At 39.6% G+C, this 22929-nt stretch overlaps 1 protein-coding gene across 2 annotated transcripts in view; it reads right to left on the bottom strand.

Moving 5' to 3' along the window:
• ptprt (protein tyrosine phosphatase receptor type T) overlaps positions 1–22929 on the bottom strand; it is a 305407-nt gene that overhangs the window by 201526 nt on the left and 80952 nt on the right. For both annotated transcript variants that reach the window (XM_087799988.1, XM_087799990.1), the window contains exons 3-7: positions 22384–22544; positions 20201–20311; positions 19743–19824; positions 16523–16638; positions 13122–13296 (exon numbers count right to left, since the gene is read on the bottom strand). In XM_087799988.1, the coding sequence (XP_087656114.1) occupies positions 13122–13296; positions 16523–16638; positions 19743–19824; positions 20201–20311; positions 22384–22544 (645 nt within the window). The remainder of the gene's footprint in view (positions 1–13121; positions 13297–16522; positions 16639–19742; positions 19825–20200; positions 20312–22383; positions 22545–22929) is intronic.

A 22929-nucleotide genomic window follows, 5' to 3' on the forward strand; every position in this document is an offset into this window, starting at 1 on the left:
CAAACTCTGCTGCTACACACTTACAGTGTAGTTCTGTCTCAAATCAAACTCTGCTGCTACACACTTACAGTGTAGTACTGTCTCAAATCAAACTCTGCTGCTACACACTTACAGTGTAGTTCTGTCTCAAATCAAACTCTGCTGCTACACACTTACAGTGTAGTTCTGTCTCACATCAAACTCTGCTGCTACACACTTACAGTGTAGTTCTGTCTCAAATCAAACTCTGCTGCTACACACTTACAGTGTAGTTCTGTCTCAAATCAAACTCTGCTGCTACACACTTACAGTGTAGTTCTGTCTCAAATCAAACTCTGCTGCTACACACTTACAGTGTAGTTCTGTCTCACATCAAACTCTGCTGCTACACACTTACAGTGTAGTTCTGTCTCACATCAAACTCTGCTGCTACACACTTACAGTGTAGTTCTGTCTCACATCAAACTCTGCTGCTACACACTTACAGTGTAGTTCTGTCTCACATCAAACTCTGCTGCTACACACTTACAGTGTAGTTCTGTCTCACATCAAACTCTGCTGCTACACACTTACAGTGTAGTTCTGTCTCACATCAAACTCTGCTGCTACACACTTACAGTGTAGTTCTGTCTCAAATCAAACTCTGCTGCTACACACTTACAGTGTAGTTCTGTCTCAAATCAAACTCTGCTGCTACACACTTACAGTGTAGTTCTGTCTCACATCAAACTCCGCTGCTACACACTTACAGTGTAGTTCTGTCTCAAATCAAACTCTGCTGCTACACACTTACAGTGTAGTTCTGTCTCAAATCAAACTCTGCTGCTACACACTTACAGTGTAGTACTGTCTCACATCAAACTCTGCTGCTACACACTTACAGTGTAGTTCTGTCTCAAATCAAACTCTGCTGCTACACACTTACAGTGTAGTACTGTCTCAAATCAAACTCTGCTGCTACACACTTACAGTGTAGTACTGTCTCACATCAAACTCTGCTGCTACACACTTACAGTGTAGTTCTGTCTCAAATCAAACTCTGCTGCTACACACTTACAGTGTAGTTCTGTCTCAAATCAAACTCTGCTGCTACACACTTACAGTGTAGTTCTGTCTCAAATCAAACTCTGCTGCTACACACTTACAGTGTAGTACTGTCTCACATCAAACTCTGCTGCTACACACTTACAGTGTAGTACTGTCTCAAATCAAACTCTGCTGCTACACACTTACAGTGTAGTACTGTCTCAAATCAAACTCTGCTGCTACACACTTACAGTGTAGTTCTGTCTCAAATCAAACTCTGCTGCTACACACTTACAGTGTAGTTCTGTCTCAAATCAAACTCTGCTGCTACACACTTACAGTGTAGTTCTGTCTCAAATCAAACTCTGCTGCTACACACTTACAGTGTAGTACTGTCTCACATCAAACTCCGCTGCTACACACTTACAGTGTAGTTCTGTCTCAAATCAAACTCTGCTGCTACACACTTACAGTGTAGTTCTGTCTCAAATCAAACTCTGCTGCTACACACTTACAGTGTAGTACTGTCTCACATCAAACTCTGCTGCTACACACTTACAGTGTAGTACTGTCTCAAATCAAACTCTGCTGCTACACACTTACAGTGTAGTTCTGTCTCAAATCAAACTCTGCTGCTACACACTTACAGTGTAGTACTGTCTCACATCAAACTCCGCTGCTACACACTTACAGTGTAGTTCTGTCTCAAATCAAACTCTGCTGCTACACACTTACAGTGTAGTTCTGTCTCAAATCAAACTCTGCTGCTACACACTTACAGTGTAGTTCTGTCTCAAATCAAACTCTGCTGCTACACACTTACAGTGTAGTTCTGTCTCAAATCAAACTCTGCTGCTACACACTAACAGTGTAGTTCTGTCTCAAATCAAACTCTGCTGCTACACACTTACAGTGTAGTTCTGTCTCAAATCAAACTCTGCTGCTACACACTTACAGTGTAGTACTGTCTCAAATCAAACTCTGCTGCTACACACTTACAGTGTAGTACTGTCTCAAATCAAACTCTGCTGCTACACACTTACAGTGTAGTACTGTCTCACATCAAACTCCGCTGCTACACACTTACAGTGTAGTTCTGTCTCAAATCAAACTCTGCTGCTACACACTTACAGTGTAGTTCTGTCTCAAATCAAACTCTGCTGCTACACACTTACAGTGTAGTTCTGTCTCAAATCAAACTCTGCTGCTACACACTTACAGTGTAGTTCTGTCTCAAATCAAACTCTGCTGCTACACACTTACAGTGTAGTTCTGTCTCAAATCAAACTCTGCTGCTACACACTTACAGTGTAGTTCTGTCTCAAATCAAACTCTGCTGCTACACACTAACAGTGTAGTTCTGTCTCAAATCAAACTCTGCTGCTACACACTTACAGTGTAGTTCTGTCTCAAATCAAACTCTGCTGCTACACACTTACAGTGTAGTACTGTCTCAAATCAAACTCTGCTGCTACACACTTACAGTGTAGTTCTGTCTCAAATCAAACTCTGCTGCTACACACTTACAGTGTAGTACTGTCTCAAATCAAACTCTGCTGCTACACACTTACAGTGTAGTTCTGTCTCAAATCAAACTCTGCTGCTACACACTTACAGTGTAGTTCTGTCTCACATCAAACTCTGCTGCTACACACTTACAGGAAATGACTCGACAACTTCAACTACTTTTTAACACTGATTGTCGTTGAAACTCTATCACTGACACTTGTCAACACTTTTCTCCTATTGAAACAAGTTATTAAATTGTGTTCATTAGTGTTATTACTGTTGTTGTTGTGTTGTTTTGTGGTCAAAATAGTCGTCATCTACGTCATTAAGATGGAGGTCGTCGAGGGAGGAAAGTGTCCATCGATCCACACTCGATTTTCTGGCCGTTTAAGTGCGCCAGTTCAGTGTGCATAGCACACTATTCAATGTAGACACACGTGTGTAAGTGCACATGCAGAAGTGCGTGATTTTGGACACACCTAACGTAAGCACGCCCCATAATATTTAATAACAATGAATAATACCTAAAAAAAACAGATTAATATATACAGTATATATTAAGTATAGTGTGCGTCGTTAGTGTTTAAATATGATTTTTAATGCCGTAAAAAGTCAGTATTCTGGCTTGATGTATCTTCTGCTGCCCAGCCTCAAGTGGACACTTAAAGAACTGCAGGTAACTTTTGCTCCTCAGCGTTGGCTTCACTTGTTTAAAACCGTTGTCTCTCGATAAAAACCTTGATGTTAAACTAAAGGACGTGTCGATGGATCTCGATCGTCACTCGAGGGAAGGAAACAAACGACAGTCGAACATCATGCACTCGTTCGCAGGAAGGAAAGAACGATAAATACAGCGAGATTAAAGAAGTAACCACGACAAGACGTGATTGTGTCGTTTATCAAAATAGCCTTCGCTCTGATTACCAATCAACCTCCGGCGCGTCGAGCGGCTCATCAGCCGAGGGAGGAAATCAAGAGGCGGACGAGGGACGAGACAGGAAGTGACACGTGGTTCAGTCAATCACCGCCATTGTCAAGAAGAGAAGACAAGTCTTTATCGGGTTCTTCGAACCAGATGAAAATATTCTGTATATTCAACAAGTTCAACCACTGATCCTGAACTAACCCTCGGTTTGAGCCGATACATTATGACCACCTGTGGTGACGTAGGCGTTTTATATTCACGTAAAAACATTTTTTCCACGAGTTAACAGGTTCATATTTCGCCTAAACTTGACAGTAACGAGCGTCTCGGGTCACAAAGTGACAAATCACCTTCAAGACAGTGATAATCAATAGAACGTATAACGAAAAATAATCCCTTAGACTTTGCTTTAATATTAAAAAGTACTCAGTATTAAACAAAGCTTAACATTTTGTTTAAATTAAAAAAAAATAGTTTGGCTTTTGTCATTATTTTGTTGTATTTATTCGTCCTTTTTATATTTATTTTTAGTAATTACTTAAAACTAAAACTACTAAAAGTAATGAGTAATAGTTAAAAAAAAAAAATAAATAAATCCAAAAAACTACAAAAAAAATCACAGACTCTACTTCCTCATGGTTATTCCGAACAGGAAATGTTTTTAGAAAAAATAATAATAATGGAACTATTGTGTTGGTTTTTTAATTTTTTATTGTTTTTTGTAGTGAATGTTTTACTTTAATTATTGTATTCAACTTGTGCAGCATCTATCAAATTATTTTTTTATTACACTTTACATTTGAAATGCAAACATATAAGTAAGTAAGTAAGTCATTTTTATTTATATAGCGCTTTTCCAGACCAGGGTCACAAAGCGCTTAAACAATCAAAACAATATTCAATAAAGTACATACTTTAAAGGTCAAGATAAAACTGATAACACAACAGGAGTTCCAGAAAATCAAGGAAAAGCCTGAACAAATAAAAACGTCTTAAGATGTTTCTTGTTTTTTTTCCTCTTGTAATACATGTATTTAATTTGAATTAATGTTTATGCATGTATGCATTAAATGATGAATAAACGATGTCGACTGGTCCTTCAATAAATGATGTACGACAAACTTAATTCACAACCTGAATATATTAATAGTTTAAAGGTTTTTTTCTCAACTATTTAATGACAAACTGATGCAGATCGATCGAGTCAATAAATACATGTTTGCTCTTTAATCAAATGTTATCGTTAATGTTAATACGTTTATGATTTATTGAACCACTTGTGTGTTTGTTGCCGATGGTTCGTCAACATCGTCTGTGATTGCAGTGGTTTCAAGTTGATGATTATACTTCGTGTAATTATCCGTCGCGGAGATTGAAATCACACTCCACGCCAACAAAGACGTGAGGAAAAAAAACACAAACAGACAAAAGGTTTGAAATCACGTTTGTGTCTCTTTTCGTTTCCGTAAAGATTCAAACATTCTGATCCCGACAGTCGTTTGTTCGTCAATAAATCCTTGCAACACTGTGTTGAACTCTGGGAGGAAACCGGAGTACCCCGAGGAGATCAACACAGGCACGGGGAGAACAAACACACACAGGAGCTTGACTTATTGTTCTGGTGTCCCCCCCTGCCTCTCACCCCAGGTAGCTGGGATAGGCTGGAGCTTTGGCCTCGAAGCCCCTTTAAATTAAATGTATTTATTTCTATGGTTCTTTTTGAGGATGAGACGTTAATGGAAGTAAACGTGTGCCTTCGTACTAGAAATTAACATTAATATCAACAGTTTTAAAGAAAATTCTAAACTTTAAAAAACATCAAATTTCATTTTCAATTTTTTTCTTCTATTATTGATCAAAGTGAGAATAGATTGAGTGTGAAGTTCAATGTATAAAAAAAATGAAATGTAAATAAATGTAGTGTTTAAATAAAATCAGCGTTAACAGGCCGACCAGGGAGAAGCAATCGATCCCCGCTGTCACTCAAAGGTCACGCGTGTTTGGCTGCTATTGGTCACGCCTACTTCCTGTGACCCGTCGGTCGATTCCTTCTCCCTGGTCGACCGGATGTTCGTTTTCTTTTACAGCAAATTTCTTACACTGAATTATTTCTTGACATTGAAATCTTTTAACATTTAATTATGACATTTATTTCAAATAACATTTCTTTTTTTTTTTTAAACGTGAATTTGTAGAAAATAGTTGCCAAAAGAACAACAATTTGACGTGTTTTTCAAATTCAAAGTCTTGTTTTGATTCTGTAAAAACTGTTGGAGGAGTGAAGCCATTATTACGTCATGATGGACTCTCGTAACCTCTCGTCCGTCCAGATTTCAGAGCAACTTTATAAAGTAATAAAGTGTAAAACATGGTCATTGAGTCGTTGATCTTTAAGCTCGACTTTAATCTTGTAATTCAGACCCATGTGGGTTGTTTTTACCAGCGTGAAACAAAAGTATAAAAGTAAGTGTTTCCCTAATTTATTGACAAGGTTCAAGATCTTTCTTCTGTCCTGCTCTACAAGAACCATGAAGAGACTCCCGAGGTCCACTTCTGAACCTCCTGGTTTCTGTTCTCTTTCATGTTCCTGCTTCACTGTTTCACCTCCTCTCATTTCCATTCCATCATCCCAGGCTTCCGCCTCTTGTTTCAACTCGTCTCGCGCTCGCTACAAGCTCACCTCTGTTCCCTGTGATCCTGCTGCTCACCCTGCTCTCCGTGTGCACCTGACACTCCCGCGCTCCTCCCCGGCTCGCCCCGACATACCTGCTCATGCATTACTTATGTGTCTCTGCTCCAGGATTCCGTGTGAAGCGTCTCGTGTCCGGCCGACACTCGCCGACACTCGCCGACACTCGCACATGAAAGGGCGACGGACGAGGAATACCAACAACCACAGACACACACGTTTACAAGCTTCGCACACATGCAGACGCACACTCTTGTGCAAACACAGACTTGGAGGAGGAAGTGAATTATTACTTGGATCAAAAATTCCCTTCGCAACACATTTACGAGTCACGATTTATATTTGATTTTGTATAAGTTATGATGTTTTTTGGCAAAATATTGAAAGATTTTGGCTTTTGTTTGACTTTAAAGTCTCGGACTTTAAAAAGAGCTTCATTTTATAATTTAACTAAAATATATATATAGAGAGAGAGAGAGAGAGAGACAGACAGACAGACAGACAGAGAGACAGACAGACAGACAGACAGACAGACAGACAGACAGACAGACAGACAGACAGACAGACAGACAGACAGACAGACAGACAGAGAGAGAGAGAGAGAGACAGACAGACAGACAGACAGACAGACAGACAGACAGACAGACAGACAGACAGACAGACAGACAGACAGACAGACAGAGAGACAGACAGACATACAGACAGACATACAGACAGACAGACAGACAGACAGACAGACAGAGAGAGAGAGAGAGAGACAGACAGACAGACAGACAGACAGACAGACAGACAGACAAAGAGCAAAAACTGGCGGCTCTGATTCTTGACCAGGTTTAACTGTGCGATACATAGTCATGGTATTCGCATCAAAACAGGCAAAAGAATCAACATTATGTGAAAAAATATTTATTCAAAGGAATTGATTTTAATACATGTTTAAAGTTTTGCCTCAAAAATATAAACAGATTTTGAATGAAAACAAAAAAAGGATGTTGAGAAAACAGTGAACTCTGTTGCCTTGGAATGTAAAGTTCACAAAACAAATGTTGTTGTTCTACTGCATCAACACAAAAACACATGTTTTTCTCCTTGAACCACGAGTATATTTTCCTTCAACTCTCTTTCTTTAGCATCGACTTCATCTCGACAACAATTATATTTTCTAATGCAGCCTGGAGTGGAAACCTTCATGGTGTTTATTTGAACAAAATCAAGATCTTGAACCAGTTTTTAAACAAAAAGTTTTGAATTCAAACTTCACTCATTTTCTACTCAAACCGAAATTATTTTCTGTTCTTTTTAGAATTATAGACAAACCTCAACAAGAAGAATTGATCTATTTTAAGTTTGTTTGTAGCAGAAGCTAAAATGCTAACATGCTACACAGACAGGAAACAGTCGTTACTAAGATTTACTTTGTTTCCTGTCTGTGTAGCATGTTAGCATTTTAGCTTCTGCTACAAACAAACTAAAGATATAGATTTTATACGTTTTTTCGGATCAATTCTTATCATGTCGAGGCTTCAGTACAAGTTACAGACGAGCATTATGAAGGTATTTGGATGTTTTTAAGTCTTTTTGGATGAAGATGAAGACAACTGAGCTCCAGTCGCTACATTAAAATGAACAAACATTTTTGTCTGTAACTCTAAAAAGAACAGATTACAATGAAAATAATCCAACATGAGTTGACGTGAGGGTAGAAAACGAATGTTTTTTATTTTTGTATTTTTAACTGTATCACATCTTTTCAGACGAAAATGTCTCCAATTTGGCAGGAAGTGAATGTTTTTTTCTGATCCTAACTTCCTCCATCAGGGCGAGAACATCCCAAATGTAACCAGATGCCAATTTCAGATATTTCCCTTCAACTTGAAAACCCCCAACGCTCGAGTCACTTTGACTATCTCAAAGAGTTGATAAGTAAAGTCATTTTCCATTTCCGCGGCGGCGCCTGCCACTCAAGGTGTCGTTCAGGTCCATCACAGGTGATTCAACTCACAACCCAGAGGGAGTTTTGTGCTGAGCTGAGCTGAGCCCAGCTGTCCACCAACCTATTGATTCCCTTATCAGGAAACAGACATATAGACGACGCTGGAAATGAGCTTCAGGCTACACACAACACACACACAGACCAACACACACCTGTGCTGACACACAAACTCACACACACACTTGGATTCATGGACCACAATCAGCTATATGACCACCTGAGGTGACATGGAAAGATGTAACTGCTTTTCACCCGGAACATGTCACACACACACACATGCTCACGCACGTATACACACACACATGCTCACGCACGCACCTACACACACACGCACACACACACAGCGACCACAGGGCAGAGGCTGACGGTGGCTCTCCCAGATCTCTGCTACGCCCCACTGAGTCTTATCTCTGACAGACAGAACTCACACCTACACTGCTGTGCAGCTGTCTTCACCAGGACACACACACACACACACACACACACACACACACACACACACACACAGAGCTCCTCAAACTTCCTCCGTCAAATCCCAACTCATCAGTCCGAGTTCCAACTTTTCAATCTTTGACCCACAATGTCACCCAAATAGTGGCAGCAGCAGGAAGACGGATGTTAACAGGAAGTCCCTGGAATCTGGCTTCGATGGCTTCGGTCTCGGGTTTGAAATGGATTGTTTTGTTTGAAGAAGAACAAGAACAAGAACAAGAAGAAGAAAAAGAAGAATAACAAGAACAACAATAAGAAGAAGAAGAAGAACAACAACTTCTTGAGCCTTCTCCTTCAGAGAGAAGATGCTCAGGCGACGTCTCTTCGACTCACTCTGACAGTGACGTTGAGACAAATAAGCATCAACGACAAGATTTTCTCAATTAATCGTTTAAATTAAACATGTTTTGGCTCTAAAACAGAAAATAATTTGAGTTATCAAGGCGTTCAACCTTTTCTACTCGCCCTCATGTCGACTAATGTTGAGTAATCTGTTCTTTTTTAGAGTTAAAGACACAAATGTTTGTTCATTTTAATGTAGCGACTGGAGCTCAGTTGTCTTCGTCTTCATCTTCGTCCAAAAATACACTTAAAAACATCCAAATACCTTCATACTGCTCGTCTTTAACGTCCATCTTGTATCGAAGCCTCAACATAAGAGTTTGTTCTGAAAAAACTTAAACATGTACATATATTTCTAGGTAGTTTTTAGTTGACGTAGATATTCTAGAAGTTATACCAACATCCTACAGTTCAGGTAAATATCATGAACGTTTCTAGTACAAACAATTCTTAGGTATTTGGATGTTTTTAAGTGTCTTTTTGGACGAAGATGAAGACGAAGACAACTGAGCTCCAGTCGCTACATTAAAATGAACAAACATTTTTATCTATAACTCTGAAAAGAACAGATTCAATCTTGGAAGCATTATCATTTCAGGGTCACACAGGTCGGCGTAAATTCAAGCTCCTGTAGTCCTACACATGTTGCCACGCAACCACACACAGACACACTCACACAGACACACACACACACACACACACACACACACAGCTGACACCTACATGCCCTGAGAGAAAGTTGTGACCCAAGTGCACCAGGGGCTGAGGCTACATCTGTTCTTCAAGTGACGCACAAATGAGAAGCACGAGAAAAACATCTGTCAGTGTGTGTATGTGTTTGTGTGTTTGTGTGTTTGACTGTGTGTGTGCGTGAATGTTTCTGACCACTGGTTAGAGTGTGCATGTGTGTTTTTGCGCATCTGTTTGTGCGTATTTGTGCATGTGCGAGTTTTACGTGTGTTTTTGTGCATATATGTTTGTGCTTGTGTTTTGTGCATGTTTGTGTGCATGTGTTTGTGCGTGTGTGAGTTTTGCATATGTTTTTGTGCATGGGTGTTTTTTGCGTGAGTGCTTGTGTGCGTGTGTTTATGTGCGTGCATGTGCATTTGTGTGTGAAGATGCTTTAGTTTAGTTTAGTTTTACAACATTTACACGTAAAATAAAGTCAAGAGGAATCATCAACGTTTAAAGCTATAATCAGTAAGTTCAACTGTTTTGTTTATTGCTCCCCTGGTGTCAGAATAGTGTTACTGCAATCCAGTAAAAACGGATGCAGTATCGTCAAATACAGTATTTAATCAGAAAAACAATATAAAGGCTCTTGTTGTTACTCGTTTCTTTTGATCTTTCTGGTCAATAAAGTTTTACCTTACCTTACCTTACCTTACTTCAAAGAGTCTTGCAGTACTTGAGTCATAAAAACACGTCTCTGAGTCGCTACAGTAACTACATGGTGGTTTCAACCATGAAAGGTAGTTTTTTCCAAAAAACGAAAATCTAAATGAAGATCATGTGGTTTATTGTAGTTCAATATGCATTAAAATATGGTATCGATTCAATTTTTCAAGTGTAAAAAATGCCAAAATTTTAGTGTAAAAATATTGTACAAATTATTATGAGGTACAGGTTGCATAAATGTTACAAAAAAAATTGAACAACTACGTTATTAAAATGATCTAAACATAAATTCCATCATGAAAAAATGTACAACTTTTTGTAAAACACTAACAAAATGTATCAAATGTTCAACAAACAAGTAAATAAATGAATGAAAAACAAACGTAACATGTATTGAATGTTTCTCTCCGATTACATCCGATCGTCTCGACCTCACGGATCCATTTCCAAGGTCGTCCCGGACAAATCTACAATAACATTAATGGAATAAGTCTCAAGAACTTTTGCAGAACAGGACGAGGAAAGTGGCTTTTACTCTAAGTGTTGTTGTGCGACTGCAGGAAAATAACACAATTGTGCACCAAGACTCTGAGAGGCTGTTTTAAAAAGGTTCGTAAAAAGCTTCAAACAGAAGAAAATCTTTTTTTCCTCCTTCTATTCAGTCCAGACGTAAAATGTTGTGTAGCTCACATGTCTGGACTCACAATAGCAGCAATGGAATTGTATTGTGTTGTTTGTTTCTGGCAACACACTCTTTTCCCAAACAAGTAACAATTTGTGTGTGTAGAAATGAGTGTGTCAATCTTTATGTGTGGGTGTGGGTTAGATCACACACACATGGACACACACACGTACAAGCACACACTCTCACAAAAATACAAACACACTCATACAAATCACACACATGTATAAACAACTACAAATACACGCACACACTCATACATACTCACACGTACAAGCACATACTCTGACTTGCACACACACATGTCCACACACATGCACACACACACACATATGTATTCACAGACTCTCTCACACACACTCTCACACACATACGTACACAAGTACAGATGGAGGCACACACTGTCACATGCACACATACGTACACACACACAAATGTAAAAACCCTCATGCACACGCAAACGTAACAAACTATTATACACACACAAACTCTCACCCTCACCCTCACACACAAACTCTCATGCACACGCAAAAAAACGCTCACACACAGAGTATTTTTCTAAAATCTGTTAAAAAAAAGTGTGTGTGTTTCTGTTGGGTGTGTGTATGTGTGTGCGTGCAATAGTTGAAGCTGTGAGTTCCTTCTGCACCACAGAGAGTGACTCAAACGATCCCTGGATCCAGATGGTAAAACCAGGAACATCATCACAGTTGAACAACAGGTTCTTTCCTCCGACAATATTTTCCTGGAAATAATAATAATAATAACAAATACAAAAAAAAATGGTAGTTACGTCTAAACTAGTTGATCCATCTGTTAGCGAAATATCTCAAAAACGGATTTAGAGATCGAAGAAGTGAGTTCTATTGATGCACCATCAGGAATGATTGAAATGATAACTAAAATAATGATATAAACAATATAAACATATGAGTTTTTTAAAAAAAGAGCTGCTTGGCAGGGGTCTGCACTCTCTCTTATCTAATCGCCTCAGAAATAAACGAGTGTATATTTCACACGTGTTGTTTCGGTCGACCACGACTATCTTGAACTCTGGACGGACAAATCCACGACATGAAAACATCTGTAGCTCAAGATAAAAACCTCCGAAAATAGAAAAAAAACTGAGAGACAACTGTTAAACTAGTTGATCGATCTGTTAGCGAAATATCTCAAAAACGGATTTAGAGATCGAAGAAGTGAGTTCTATTGCTGCACCATCAGGAATGATTGAAATGATAACTAAAATAATGATATAAACAATATAAACATATGAGTTTTTTTTTAAAAAAAGAGCTGCTTGGCAGGGGTCTGCACTCTCTCTTATCTAATCCCCTCAGAAATAAACGAGTGTAAACTTCACACGTGTTGTTTCGGTCGACCTCGACTATCTTGAACTCTGGACGGACAAATCCACGACATGAAAACATCTGTAGCTCAAGATAAAAACCTCCGAAAATAGAAAAAAAACTGAGAGACAACTGTTAAACTAGTTGATCGATCTGTTAGCGAAATATCTCAAAAACGGATTTAGAGATCGAAGAAGTGAGTTCTATTGCTGCACCATCAGGAATGGTTGAAATGATAACTAAATAATGATATAAACAATATAAACATATGAGTTTTTTAAAAAAAAGAGCTGCTTGGCAGGGGTCTGCACTCTCTCTTATCTAATCGCCTCAGAAATAAACGAGTGTATATTTCACACGTGTTGTTTCAGTCGACCACGACTATCTTGAACTCTGGACGGACAAATCCACGACATGAAAACATCTGTAGCTCAAGATAAAAACCTCCGAAAATAGAAAAAAAACTGAGAGACAATATAAAGCAGCTTCGGAATACGTTTAAGGTTGGACCGCGGCTGCTGTAACTTCATCGCCGGGTTGAGAAAATCATTATCTTCCTCCCTCCGAACATCAATATCCCTCACAGCGGGACAGACGCTCTGATTCCTATAGTTCACAGCGAGCTCAGAGGTGTGTGCGGGAAGGTAAAGACTCTCTCCATCGATTTGCTACCTGAGATCGTTCTTCCTCCATGAAAGGCGAGAGGAAGCTGTGGAAGGGGAAATAAAAAGAAGTACCTTTGACGATGAGGTCGGCGTAGTTGGAGACTCCCGAGCCTCCGTCGGACCGGATCACGCAGCGGTAGCGGCTCGTGCTTCGCTGCGACGTGTCGCCGACGTTGACCGTCGCCGAGAAGCGCCGGTGGTTCACGACCCGAGTCATCATGAGCGACGTGTCTCTGCCGTTCCACTGCTGCGAGGACAAGAAGGAGCCATGAGGAAAATCCATCAAAGATTCCTGGTGCGATGAGTTTCTCCGTCGACAAAGTTGTGCCTGAACTGACGTTCGATGAACTAGTTCATGTTTTGGATCAACATGAACTGAACGTGGAGTATTTTCCATGATGAACTTTACTGTGAACTCTTTATTCTGGAGCCTGTGAACGTCTCACTCTCTCCGTTTGTCTTTAGAAACATTTTAAATGATCAACTATTGATTGAACTAGTTCATTCTTAGAGCGGTGAACTTTAGAAAATCTTGAATTATGAACTATGTACTGTACTAGTTCATTCTTAGAGCGGTGAACTTTAGAAACATTTTGAATTATGAACTATGGACAGAACTAGTTCATTCTTAGAGCGGTGAACTTTAGAAACATTATAAATTATGAACTATGGATTGAACTAGTTCATTCTTAGAGCGGGGAACTTTAGAAAATCTTGAATTATGAACTATGTACTGTACTAGTTCATTCTTAGAACGGTGAACTTTAGAAAATCTTGAATTATGAACTATGTACTGTACTAGTTCATTCTTAGAGCGGTGAACTTTAGAAACATTATAAATTATGAAATATGGATTGAACTAATTCATTCTTAGAGCGGTGAACTTTAGAAACATTATAAATTATGAACTATGGATTGAACTAGTTCATTCTTAGAGCGGTGAACTTTAGAAAATCTTGAATTATTAACTATGTACTGTACTATTTCATTCTTAGAGCGGTGAACTTTAGAAAATCTTGAATTATGAACTATGTACTGTACTATTTCATTCTTAGAGCGGTGAACTTTAGAAACATTTTGAATTATGAACTATGGACAGAACTAGTTCATTCTTAGAGCGGTGAACTTTAGAAACATTATAAATTATGAACTATGGATTGAACTAGTTCATTCTTAGAGCGGTGAACTTTAGAAAATCTTGAATTATGAACTATGTACTGTACTATTTCATTCTTAGAGCGGTGAACTTTAGAAACATTTTGAATTATGAACTATGGACAGAACTAGTTCATTCTTAGAGCGGTGAACTTTAGAAACATTATAAATTATGAAATATGGATTGAACTAGTTCATTCTTAGAGCGGTGAACTTTAGAAACATTATAAATTATGAACTATGGATTGAACTAGTTCATTCTTAGAGCGGTGAACTTTAGAAAATCTTGAATTATGAACTATGTACTGTACTATTTCATTCTTAGAGCGGTGGACTTTAGAAACATTTTGAATTATGAACTATGGACAGAACTAGTTCATTCTTAGAGCGGTGAACTTTAGAAACATTATAAATTGTGAACTATGGATTGAACTAGTTCATTCTTAGAGCAGTGAACTTTAGAAACATTTTGAATTATGAACTATGGACAGAACTAGTTCATTCTTAGAGCGGTGAACTTTAGAAACATTATAAATTATGAACTATGTACTGTACTAGTTCATTCTTAGAGTGATGAACTATATAAACATATTCAATTATCAACTATGGACAGAACTAGTTCATTCTTAGAGCAGTGAACTTTAGAAAATCTTGAATTATGAACTATGGACTGAACTAGTTCATTCTTAGAGCAGTGAATTTTAGAAAAACTTTAAATTATGAACTATGGACAGAACTAGTTCATTCTTAGATCGGTGAACTATAGAAACATTTTGAATCATCAACTATGGACAGAACTAGTTCATTCTTAGAGCGGTAAACTTTAGAACATTTTGAATTATGAACTATGGACAGAACTAGTTCATTTTAAAACTGAACTAGAAAATCAAGCAAACCCGTCGAAGGACTATTTAGTGGATTTTTTTTTTAATTCAAATTGGTAAATGGAAGGTAAGGTTTGCTACGAGTTCATCAGTTACAGAAACAGAAGCTGATGTAAGAACTTCACAACTGCATCGTCCTCTCGCTGCAGTGTTGAACTCTGGGAGCTCCACGAATAACGAGTCCCAAGTTAACCTCCGCGAGTCTTCTGGCGTCTCATGGCATCTTTTTCGATAAACATCAGAGCTTGTTCTCCTGATTCAGAAACGTGTCTCTGGAAACGTCGACAAACGACTACATTTGTGTCGAAAACAAACTACATTTGTGTAGAAAATAATTGATTGCATTTGATTTCTGGAGACTTTCAAACTAGAAACAGTGAAAGTTCTTCTTCCGACGATACAAAAACACTGTGGAAGTTCGCGTGGAGTCGTAAACGATTTCTGGGGAAAACATGCTCGCACTTGTCAGGTGAACAGAGACGGAGTCGTCGGTGCAAAACCGAACAAGGCCTTTTTAATCATTTCTGAAATAGGGCCGGGCGGCTCGGGACTGTTGCACTTTGTCATTTATGTTTCTAAAATCTCCTGCTCAGTTGTTACAGCTTCTTCTCTCACACCAGGTGCAGGTTAACGACAGCAACGTTTACTCAAAAAACAACTACTTCATCCATTTTATTTCAGCGATAACATGGAAGATAATGTTCTTTCTGTGAGGAAATGATTGAAAATGACAAACTCTTACCGACGGTTGAAGCTAAGATAGACATTTTTGAGTAGTTCATAAAACAAAAAAGCTGTTTTATTGTGTGTTTATTATATTTAGAATGATAAATATTCCTGAATGGAAGGGTCAAAGAAGTCAAGATTTAAAGTTTTTATAAAGTTATGTCATTCCCAGACTACTAGAACACACACTAGTACCAGTCCATCAGAGTATCGAAAGAAAAAGAATGTAAATCTGTAAAAGGCAATACTTATCTCGGTCACATGACACAGTAGCTTACGATTTACAATCAACTGAACCCACGAGATACAAGAAACAAGTAAAAAACCTTTAGAAAACTGGCTTTTTTTTGGAAGGGACTCGACAAATTTAGCTTTTGCACTTTTGATTTTAAACGGTTCAAAAAGAACTTCCCAATTTGAAAAAATGTATCAGCATTTACACCTGCTGGACGTCAAACAAAGGAACAACAAATTCCACTTCTCCTTGATCAAGATCACGGCAGAACAAAGATGAATGAACAACATAAGTTTGATCGTCATCATCTTGTCCTGGTGTTTCTTCTTTGTTAATCTTCCTCATATCTTCTAGTCATATCTAAGCACCACTTACTTAAAACCATTTATTCCTAGAACCAAGGAGTGGTGCCGGGCAGTTGGCCAGTAGGGGGCGATGGTAAAATATTATAAGTATTATAGGTACGAACTCACCTGCAGCCAGAGCTTGTCGTGCTGGGACCACTTTCCTCCGGCCGTGCACTGGAAAGTGGCGTTCTGGCCCACGTTGACTTCCACGTTCTGCAGGCGCAGGAAGTGCGGAGCTTTTCCTGAAACAAGAAAGAGAAACAGTTATTAAAGAAAAAAGGACTTCTGATCCCACGTCACGAACTCCCACGATGAGCTACTTTTATTTTTTTTACACGGAGGATTAACGTTAATCCAGTCGCTCCAGAGTCAAGATATTATTCCTCCATCTGCTCCGGGTCCGCCCGGAGGTTCACGACCGGCTGCTTGGAAAACCTGGACCAGATGGAATCTCTATGAAAAACTCTTGACTTGAGGTACAGACGCGAACCGGTCTGTGTAGAGTTCTTGGGAAAACGTTTGACCTTTAACCCGGGAAGCTTCTTCAGTTACAAGCGAGTCAGGATCCCGTTTATCGTCGGGTCAGGACCACAGAGTTGGAATCAATGTCTGGACTGAGACCCATCAGGTGCTGAGACCTGGACTCGACACAGTCCCTGACTCGGCTTTGAACTACTTGGACCTTGACTGGGTTGTTTGTACCTCAAGTCACTGAGCGATGATGACTCGAACCATCAAGGAAGACACTATTCAAGAGCGTTTCACCGCAGACATGACTCGCTCTGACTTTTGACCAGGTTTGACATCTTTAGTGGCACAAATAAGATGGAAATTCAATTGTAATTTGTTGTTTAAATGATAAACATTGACAACAAATTCAGAAAACTTAGTAGCTTCAAGGTTGTCTTTGCTATATTTGTTGAACCTACAACATTAAAAAGTGAAGCGAAACTTTTTTCTAGCATCGAAGTTAAACGTACAAACCTTTTGGCTGTTTTGTAAAAACTTCTACACTTAAAATGTCAATTTCGGAAAAGAGCAGCGCCGTCCGAAGGTGACCCCACTTCCTCCGAACGGGTGCGGGGGTCGCTCAGCGCCGATAAAAGTGTCGTAACGTGGCGTTGGAGCAACTGCTCGGCAATCTCGTGATGAAGCGAGCGCGAGATAAGAAACGCTCGTTCAAACGACTGTAATTCTGTGGAGAGACAGATGGGCGGCGGGCACTTGGACGGCGGCGAGGGTGACTTTGGCCGCAGACGGGATGATTTCATCGGGAGCGTCTGCAGGCAGCGATCAGTTCAACTAAAGACGCATCGATCACTTAGCGATGATGATTCGACCCGATGCTAATGGTCGGTTAGCAGCAGAAGACGCTGTGGAACATCTTCTCCTGCGATTCATCTGCTCTTACATTCACTGACGCTTTAGGAAATCACTTCGTGTTTCTTCACTTTTGTTTGTATTCATTAAAGTCTGACACGTGTATGAGATTAAATATTCATAGTTTGTTTGTAGAAGGTTTTCATTTTTTGCATTTTCCTGAACACATCATACACTTTTATTTTGACTTTATAACTGTATTTCCCTTAATATTACTACAATAATGACCTTAAAACCAACTAAATAAATAAATAATTCCTTTCTTGAATATTTGATACTTTCACGTACTATACAAGTTTCTCAATCCAATGAAAATTTAATATGAATAAATATGAATAAAAAATGAAAAAACTATTTCATGCCAATTTGTTTTCTTATTCATTTTCCATCACGTGTTCTGTTGTTAAATGTTTAAAATGATACTGTTTTTCGTTATGAATTTTATCGAGAAATATTCTAAATAATATCTTCAGAGCTGCTGTCTTAATTTTTTAAGTTTTTCAGTTGTTGATTAATTTCGACAAAATGTTTATTTCAATTTTCTATTCATAGCTGCTGTAATACTAATTATTTTTGTATAAATGTTGATTATTTTATAAATATTATACACGGTATTTATTTACGGTATAAAAATGAAAAACCGTTTTATTTTACTACAATGAAATCATTTTAATAAATAATTAAATACTAAAACTATTAGGAACATTATATATTTAAGTGGATTTATAGTTTCTCTGGACCCTCGTTTTTTAAACTGTGTGTTCCAGAGAAATTTAATGAGCAGAAGAAGAAAATTCTCTCCAGCACCCCCATGGACCCTCCTACACTCTCCTCTTTTCTCTCACTATATCCTCCCTCACTCCTCTCCTTATCCATCTGTCTTCCCCCCCATCCTTCCTCCCAGCCGGTCAAAGCGGCAGGTCGTCAACAATGAGTCTGGTTCCGCTCGAGGTTTCTGCTTCTAAAAGGAAGTTTTTCCTCGCCACTGCTCACTGTACAGTGTTTTGTTTCTTGCTCTTTGTTGAATTGCTGGATCTATTTTTCCTTAATCAACTGTAGTCTTATTTCAACTGAATAGTGTCTTGAGATAACTTTGTTATGATAAGACACTTTAAATAAAATTGAATTGAATTGAATTGAAGAAATAAATACGTTTAATGATGAAAGTGACTGAGCTCGTGTGTTTTACTCGAACTTCACTGAATCTCTGCTTGTTTTAAAGGATTCATGGGTACGAGTTGAAAATCAAATGTTTCCGAATCTCACAAAAGTAACTTGTCGACTCAGAAGGAAAAACACAAACCTTTGTATGTTTCACTTAAAACCGATCTGTGATCTTCTAGTTTGAACTTGTTGTCTCTCCGAGCATCAAGAACTTACGATAGAGTATAAAGATGCAACAGAAACACGTCTTATTTCACAGATACTTGTTACAAGTTAAATATTTGTATTTTTTAAACCTGATCTGATGTCGATTATTTAACGACAGCCTTGAGTCAGATTCCAAACCTGACCAGTTGGTTTAAGATCCGAGGAACAAAACCTTGAGCCTCTATTTGAGTCTCAGCGTCGACACAAGCTCAGGTGTGAACAGAGAGCGAAGTACAGAGACTCCACTGAGGCTCCGTCAGAACCAGAGATAACGAATCTGCAATCTGTCGGCGAGTCTCAATCTGTCTTTCTTTCTTATCAGCATCGAGGTCTGGGAACAGAAGGTCCCGTGAGGGGTCTTCATGAGGGGGCTCTTCACGAGGGGGGTCTTCACGAGGGGGGTCTTCACGAGGGGGGTCTTCATGAGCGGGGTCTTCATGAGCGGGGTCTTCACGAGGGGGGTCTTCAGGAGAGGGGTCTTCACGAGGGGGGTCTTCAGGAGAGGGGTCTTCACGAGGGGGGTCTTCACGAGGGGGGTCTTCACGAGGGGGGTCTTCAGGAGGGGGGTCACGCGAGGGGTCGCACGTGTACTTACGACAAGGGTGAGCCAGGACTCGGATGTCGTCGACGCCGATGAACCCGGGTTGACCCTGGACTGAAAGCGCTTCAAATATCACCTGCAGGAGAGGAAGAGAGGGATGAGAAGGAGTGAGATCTCGAGGACCCCCTGCTGAGCCGATAACAACTCCACGGGGGGATCCTCCAAAAGTCAGAGACTATTCATCTTTGTCCTTCTGTCGCCTCCGTCTGCGACGACATATGCTCTTGCTTTGACTTTATTCCCGTGGATTGTGAGTCACGAGGGTCTCGACCACTCAAGGTGACGTGTTTTGAGGTCACCTGGAGGTCAATCTGCTGCTAATCCGCCTCATCAGAGCCAATATTTAGTGGAAATATGAAGCAATTAACAAGTCAAACAGTGGCGGGGCGAGCAGGAGAGTCAAATATTGACCCGTCTGGATCCGAGTGTGACGTGAGTCTCAGGGCGAGTACCTGGTAGGAGTTTGGCCAGAAGGTTGAGATGGCGAGCTCGGCCTTGACCCATCCCTCCGTGACGGTGTCGGACGCGTTCCACACCGGGTTCCCTTGAGCGCCGCCGTTCACCTGCGGACGGCAAAGCAAGTTATGGAACTGTAAATCTATCCCAGCATGCATCAGGAGGTCGAGTCCAGCCTCAGATTGAGGAATCCATCAACAGCTCGGTTGAAACATGAGATTCCACGCCTGGAATAGTTGATAAACTTCCACACAACATATTAATGTGTTCTGTGCCGCAGTAAATAATGAATACTTGACAGCAAATCAATGTTTTATTACTACAAAACATTACAGATGAACCTGTTTTTTTCACCGTCAGTAGTAAATCTCTACAGTTGTTTTTAGGGAGTTGATCCTGTAGATGAGACTGAAGTTAAAAAGACGCGTTTAAGGCAGAAGAAATGATGTGATTTATAAGATTGTGTAACTAATTTCTATCTGTTTGCCTGTAATTCAACTGAAGGAGTGTGTATTGGCAAGAATGGGTTGATACATTAAGTAACACAATACAGTGGCAAGTTGACAATGATAGAATATATTGTGATACTGTAGTAACAAGTATATATGTGTAGTATTGTCCAGTACTTGACTCTGGTGTTGTGATAGTGTAGTAACAAGTATATATGTGTAGTATTGTGGAGTACTTGACTCTGGTGTTGTGATAGTGTAGTAACAAGTATATATGTGTAGTATTGTGGAGTACTTGACTCTGGTGTTGTGATAGTGTAGTAACAAGTATATATGTGTAGTATTGTGGAGTACTTGACTCTGGTGTTGTGATAGTGTAGTAACAAGTATATATGTGTAGTATTGTGGAGTACTTGACTCTGGTGTTGTGATAGTGTAGTAACAAGTATATATGTGTAGTATTGTGGAGTACTTGACTCTGGTGTTGTGATAGTGTAGTAACAAGTATATATGTGTAGTATTGTCCAGTACTTGACTCTGGTGTTGTGATAGTGTAGTAACAAGTATATATGTGTAGTATTGTGGAGTACTTGACTCTGGTGTTGTGATAGTGTAGTTACAAGTATATATGTGTAGTATTGTTCAGTACTTGACTCTGGTGTTGTGATAGTGTAGTAACAAGTATATATGTGTAGTATTGTCCAGTACTTGACTCTGGTGTTGTGATCGTGTAGTAACAAGTATATATGTGTAGTATTGTTCAGTACTTGACTCTGGTGTTGTGATAGTGTAGTTACCAGTATATATGTGTAGTATTGTCCAGTACTTGACTCTGGTGTTGTGATAGTGTAGTTACAAGTATATATGTGTAGTATTGTTCAGTACTTGACTCTGGTGTTGTGATAGTGTAGTAACAAGTATATATGTGTAGTATTGTCCAGTACTTGACTCTGGTGTTGTGATAGTGTAGTAACAAGTATATATGTGTAGTATTGTTCAGTACTTGACTCTGGTGTTGTGATAGTGTAGTAACAAGTATATATGTGTAGTATTGTCCAGTACTTGACTCTGGTGTTGTGATAGTGTAGTAACAAGTATATATGTGTAGTATTGTCCAGTACTTGACTCTGGTGTTGTAATAGTGTAGTAACAAGTATATATGTGTAGTATTGTCCATTACTTGACTCTGGTGTCGTGATAGTGTAGTAACAAGTATATATGTGTAGTATTGTCCAGTACTTGACTCTGGTGTTGTGATAGTGTAGTAACAAGTATATATGTGTAGTATTGTCCAGTACTTGACTCTGGTGTTGTGATAGTGTAGTAACAAGTATATATGTGTAGTATTGTCCAGTACTTGACTCTGGTGTTGTAATAGTGTAGTAACAAGTATATATGTGTAGTATTGTCCAGTACTTGACTCTGGTGTTGTGATAGTGTAGTTACAAGTATATATGTGTAGTATTGTCCAGTACTTGACTCTGGTGTTGTAATAGTGTAGTAACAAGTATATATGTGTAGTATTGTCCAGTACTTGACTCTGGTGTTGTGATAGTGTAGTAACAAGTATATATGTGTAGTATTGTCCAGTACTTGACTCTGGTGTAGAATTTGTTGAGATAATGTGGAAGTATCTTCTACTCACTGAAGAACCTTCAGAAGAACAAAAGTCTCTCCATCATTCAACCTTTTCCTGCTCAGACTTCAACCGTCAACCTCCTCAAACGCACCTTGATGTAGACGTTAAGAGTTCCTGGACTCGCCCCGTTGCGGCTGGAGAGCGAGTAGAGGAAGTCGATGCAGTGGGTGTCGTTCTCCTTCAGGGTGGGCATGTAGAGGTGAGCCTTCTGCCCGGACGCCCGACCCGAGGCGTTCACCACCATGAAGGAACCTTGAGTGAGACACAGACACCAATTAAACACCGGCTGAAGCTCCTGAAGTGTCGCCCGACACCGAGGCGAGCGTCTCTTTAACTCACACCGCTCGTATATTAACTTCCTAATGGATTCACGCCCCGGAGGTTCCGAACCGCCGCGTAAAACACATTCTCGGCGTCGAGCGGAGACTGGAGTGTGTTTTAGTCTCTGCTTTATGGAGCAGGATGGAGGGTTTTACGAGTGGGACGCCTCCATTTGGACGCTCGCCAGCGGCGAGACGGCGAGTTATTGAGCCAAGATTCGGCGAGAAGATGAAGACGAGGTGTCGAGGTTCCAAAGTGTCCTTTTCATCGGCGGGTTCGTCTCTTGCTGCCGTGAATCATTCATTTATCGTGGGTT

Source organism: Callionymus lyra, chromosome 10, assembly GCF_982586985.1.
Source record: "Callionymus lyra chromosome 10, fCalLyr1.hap1.1, whole genome shotgun sequence".
NCBI lineage: Eukaryota > Metazoa > Chordata > Actinopteri > Syngnathiformes > Callionymidae > Callionymus > Callionymus lyra.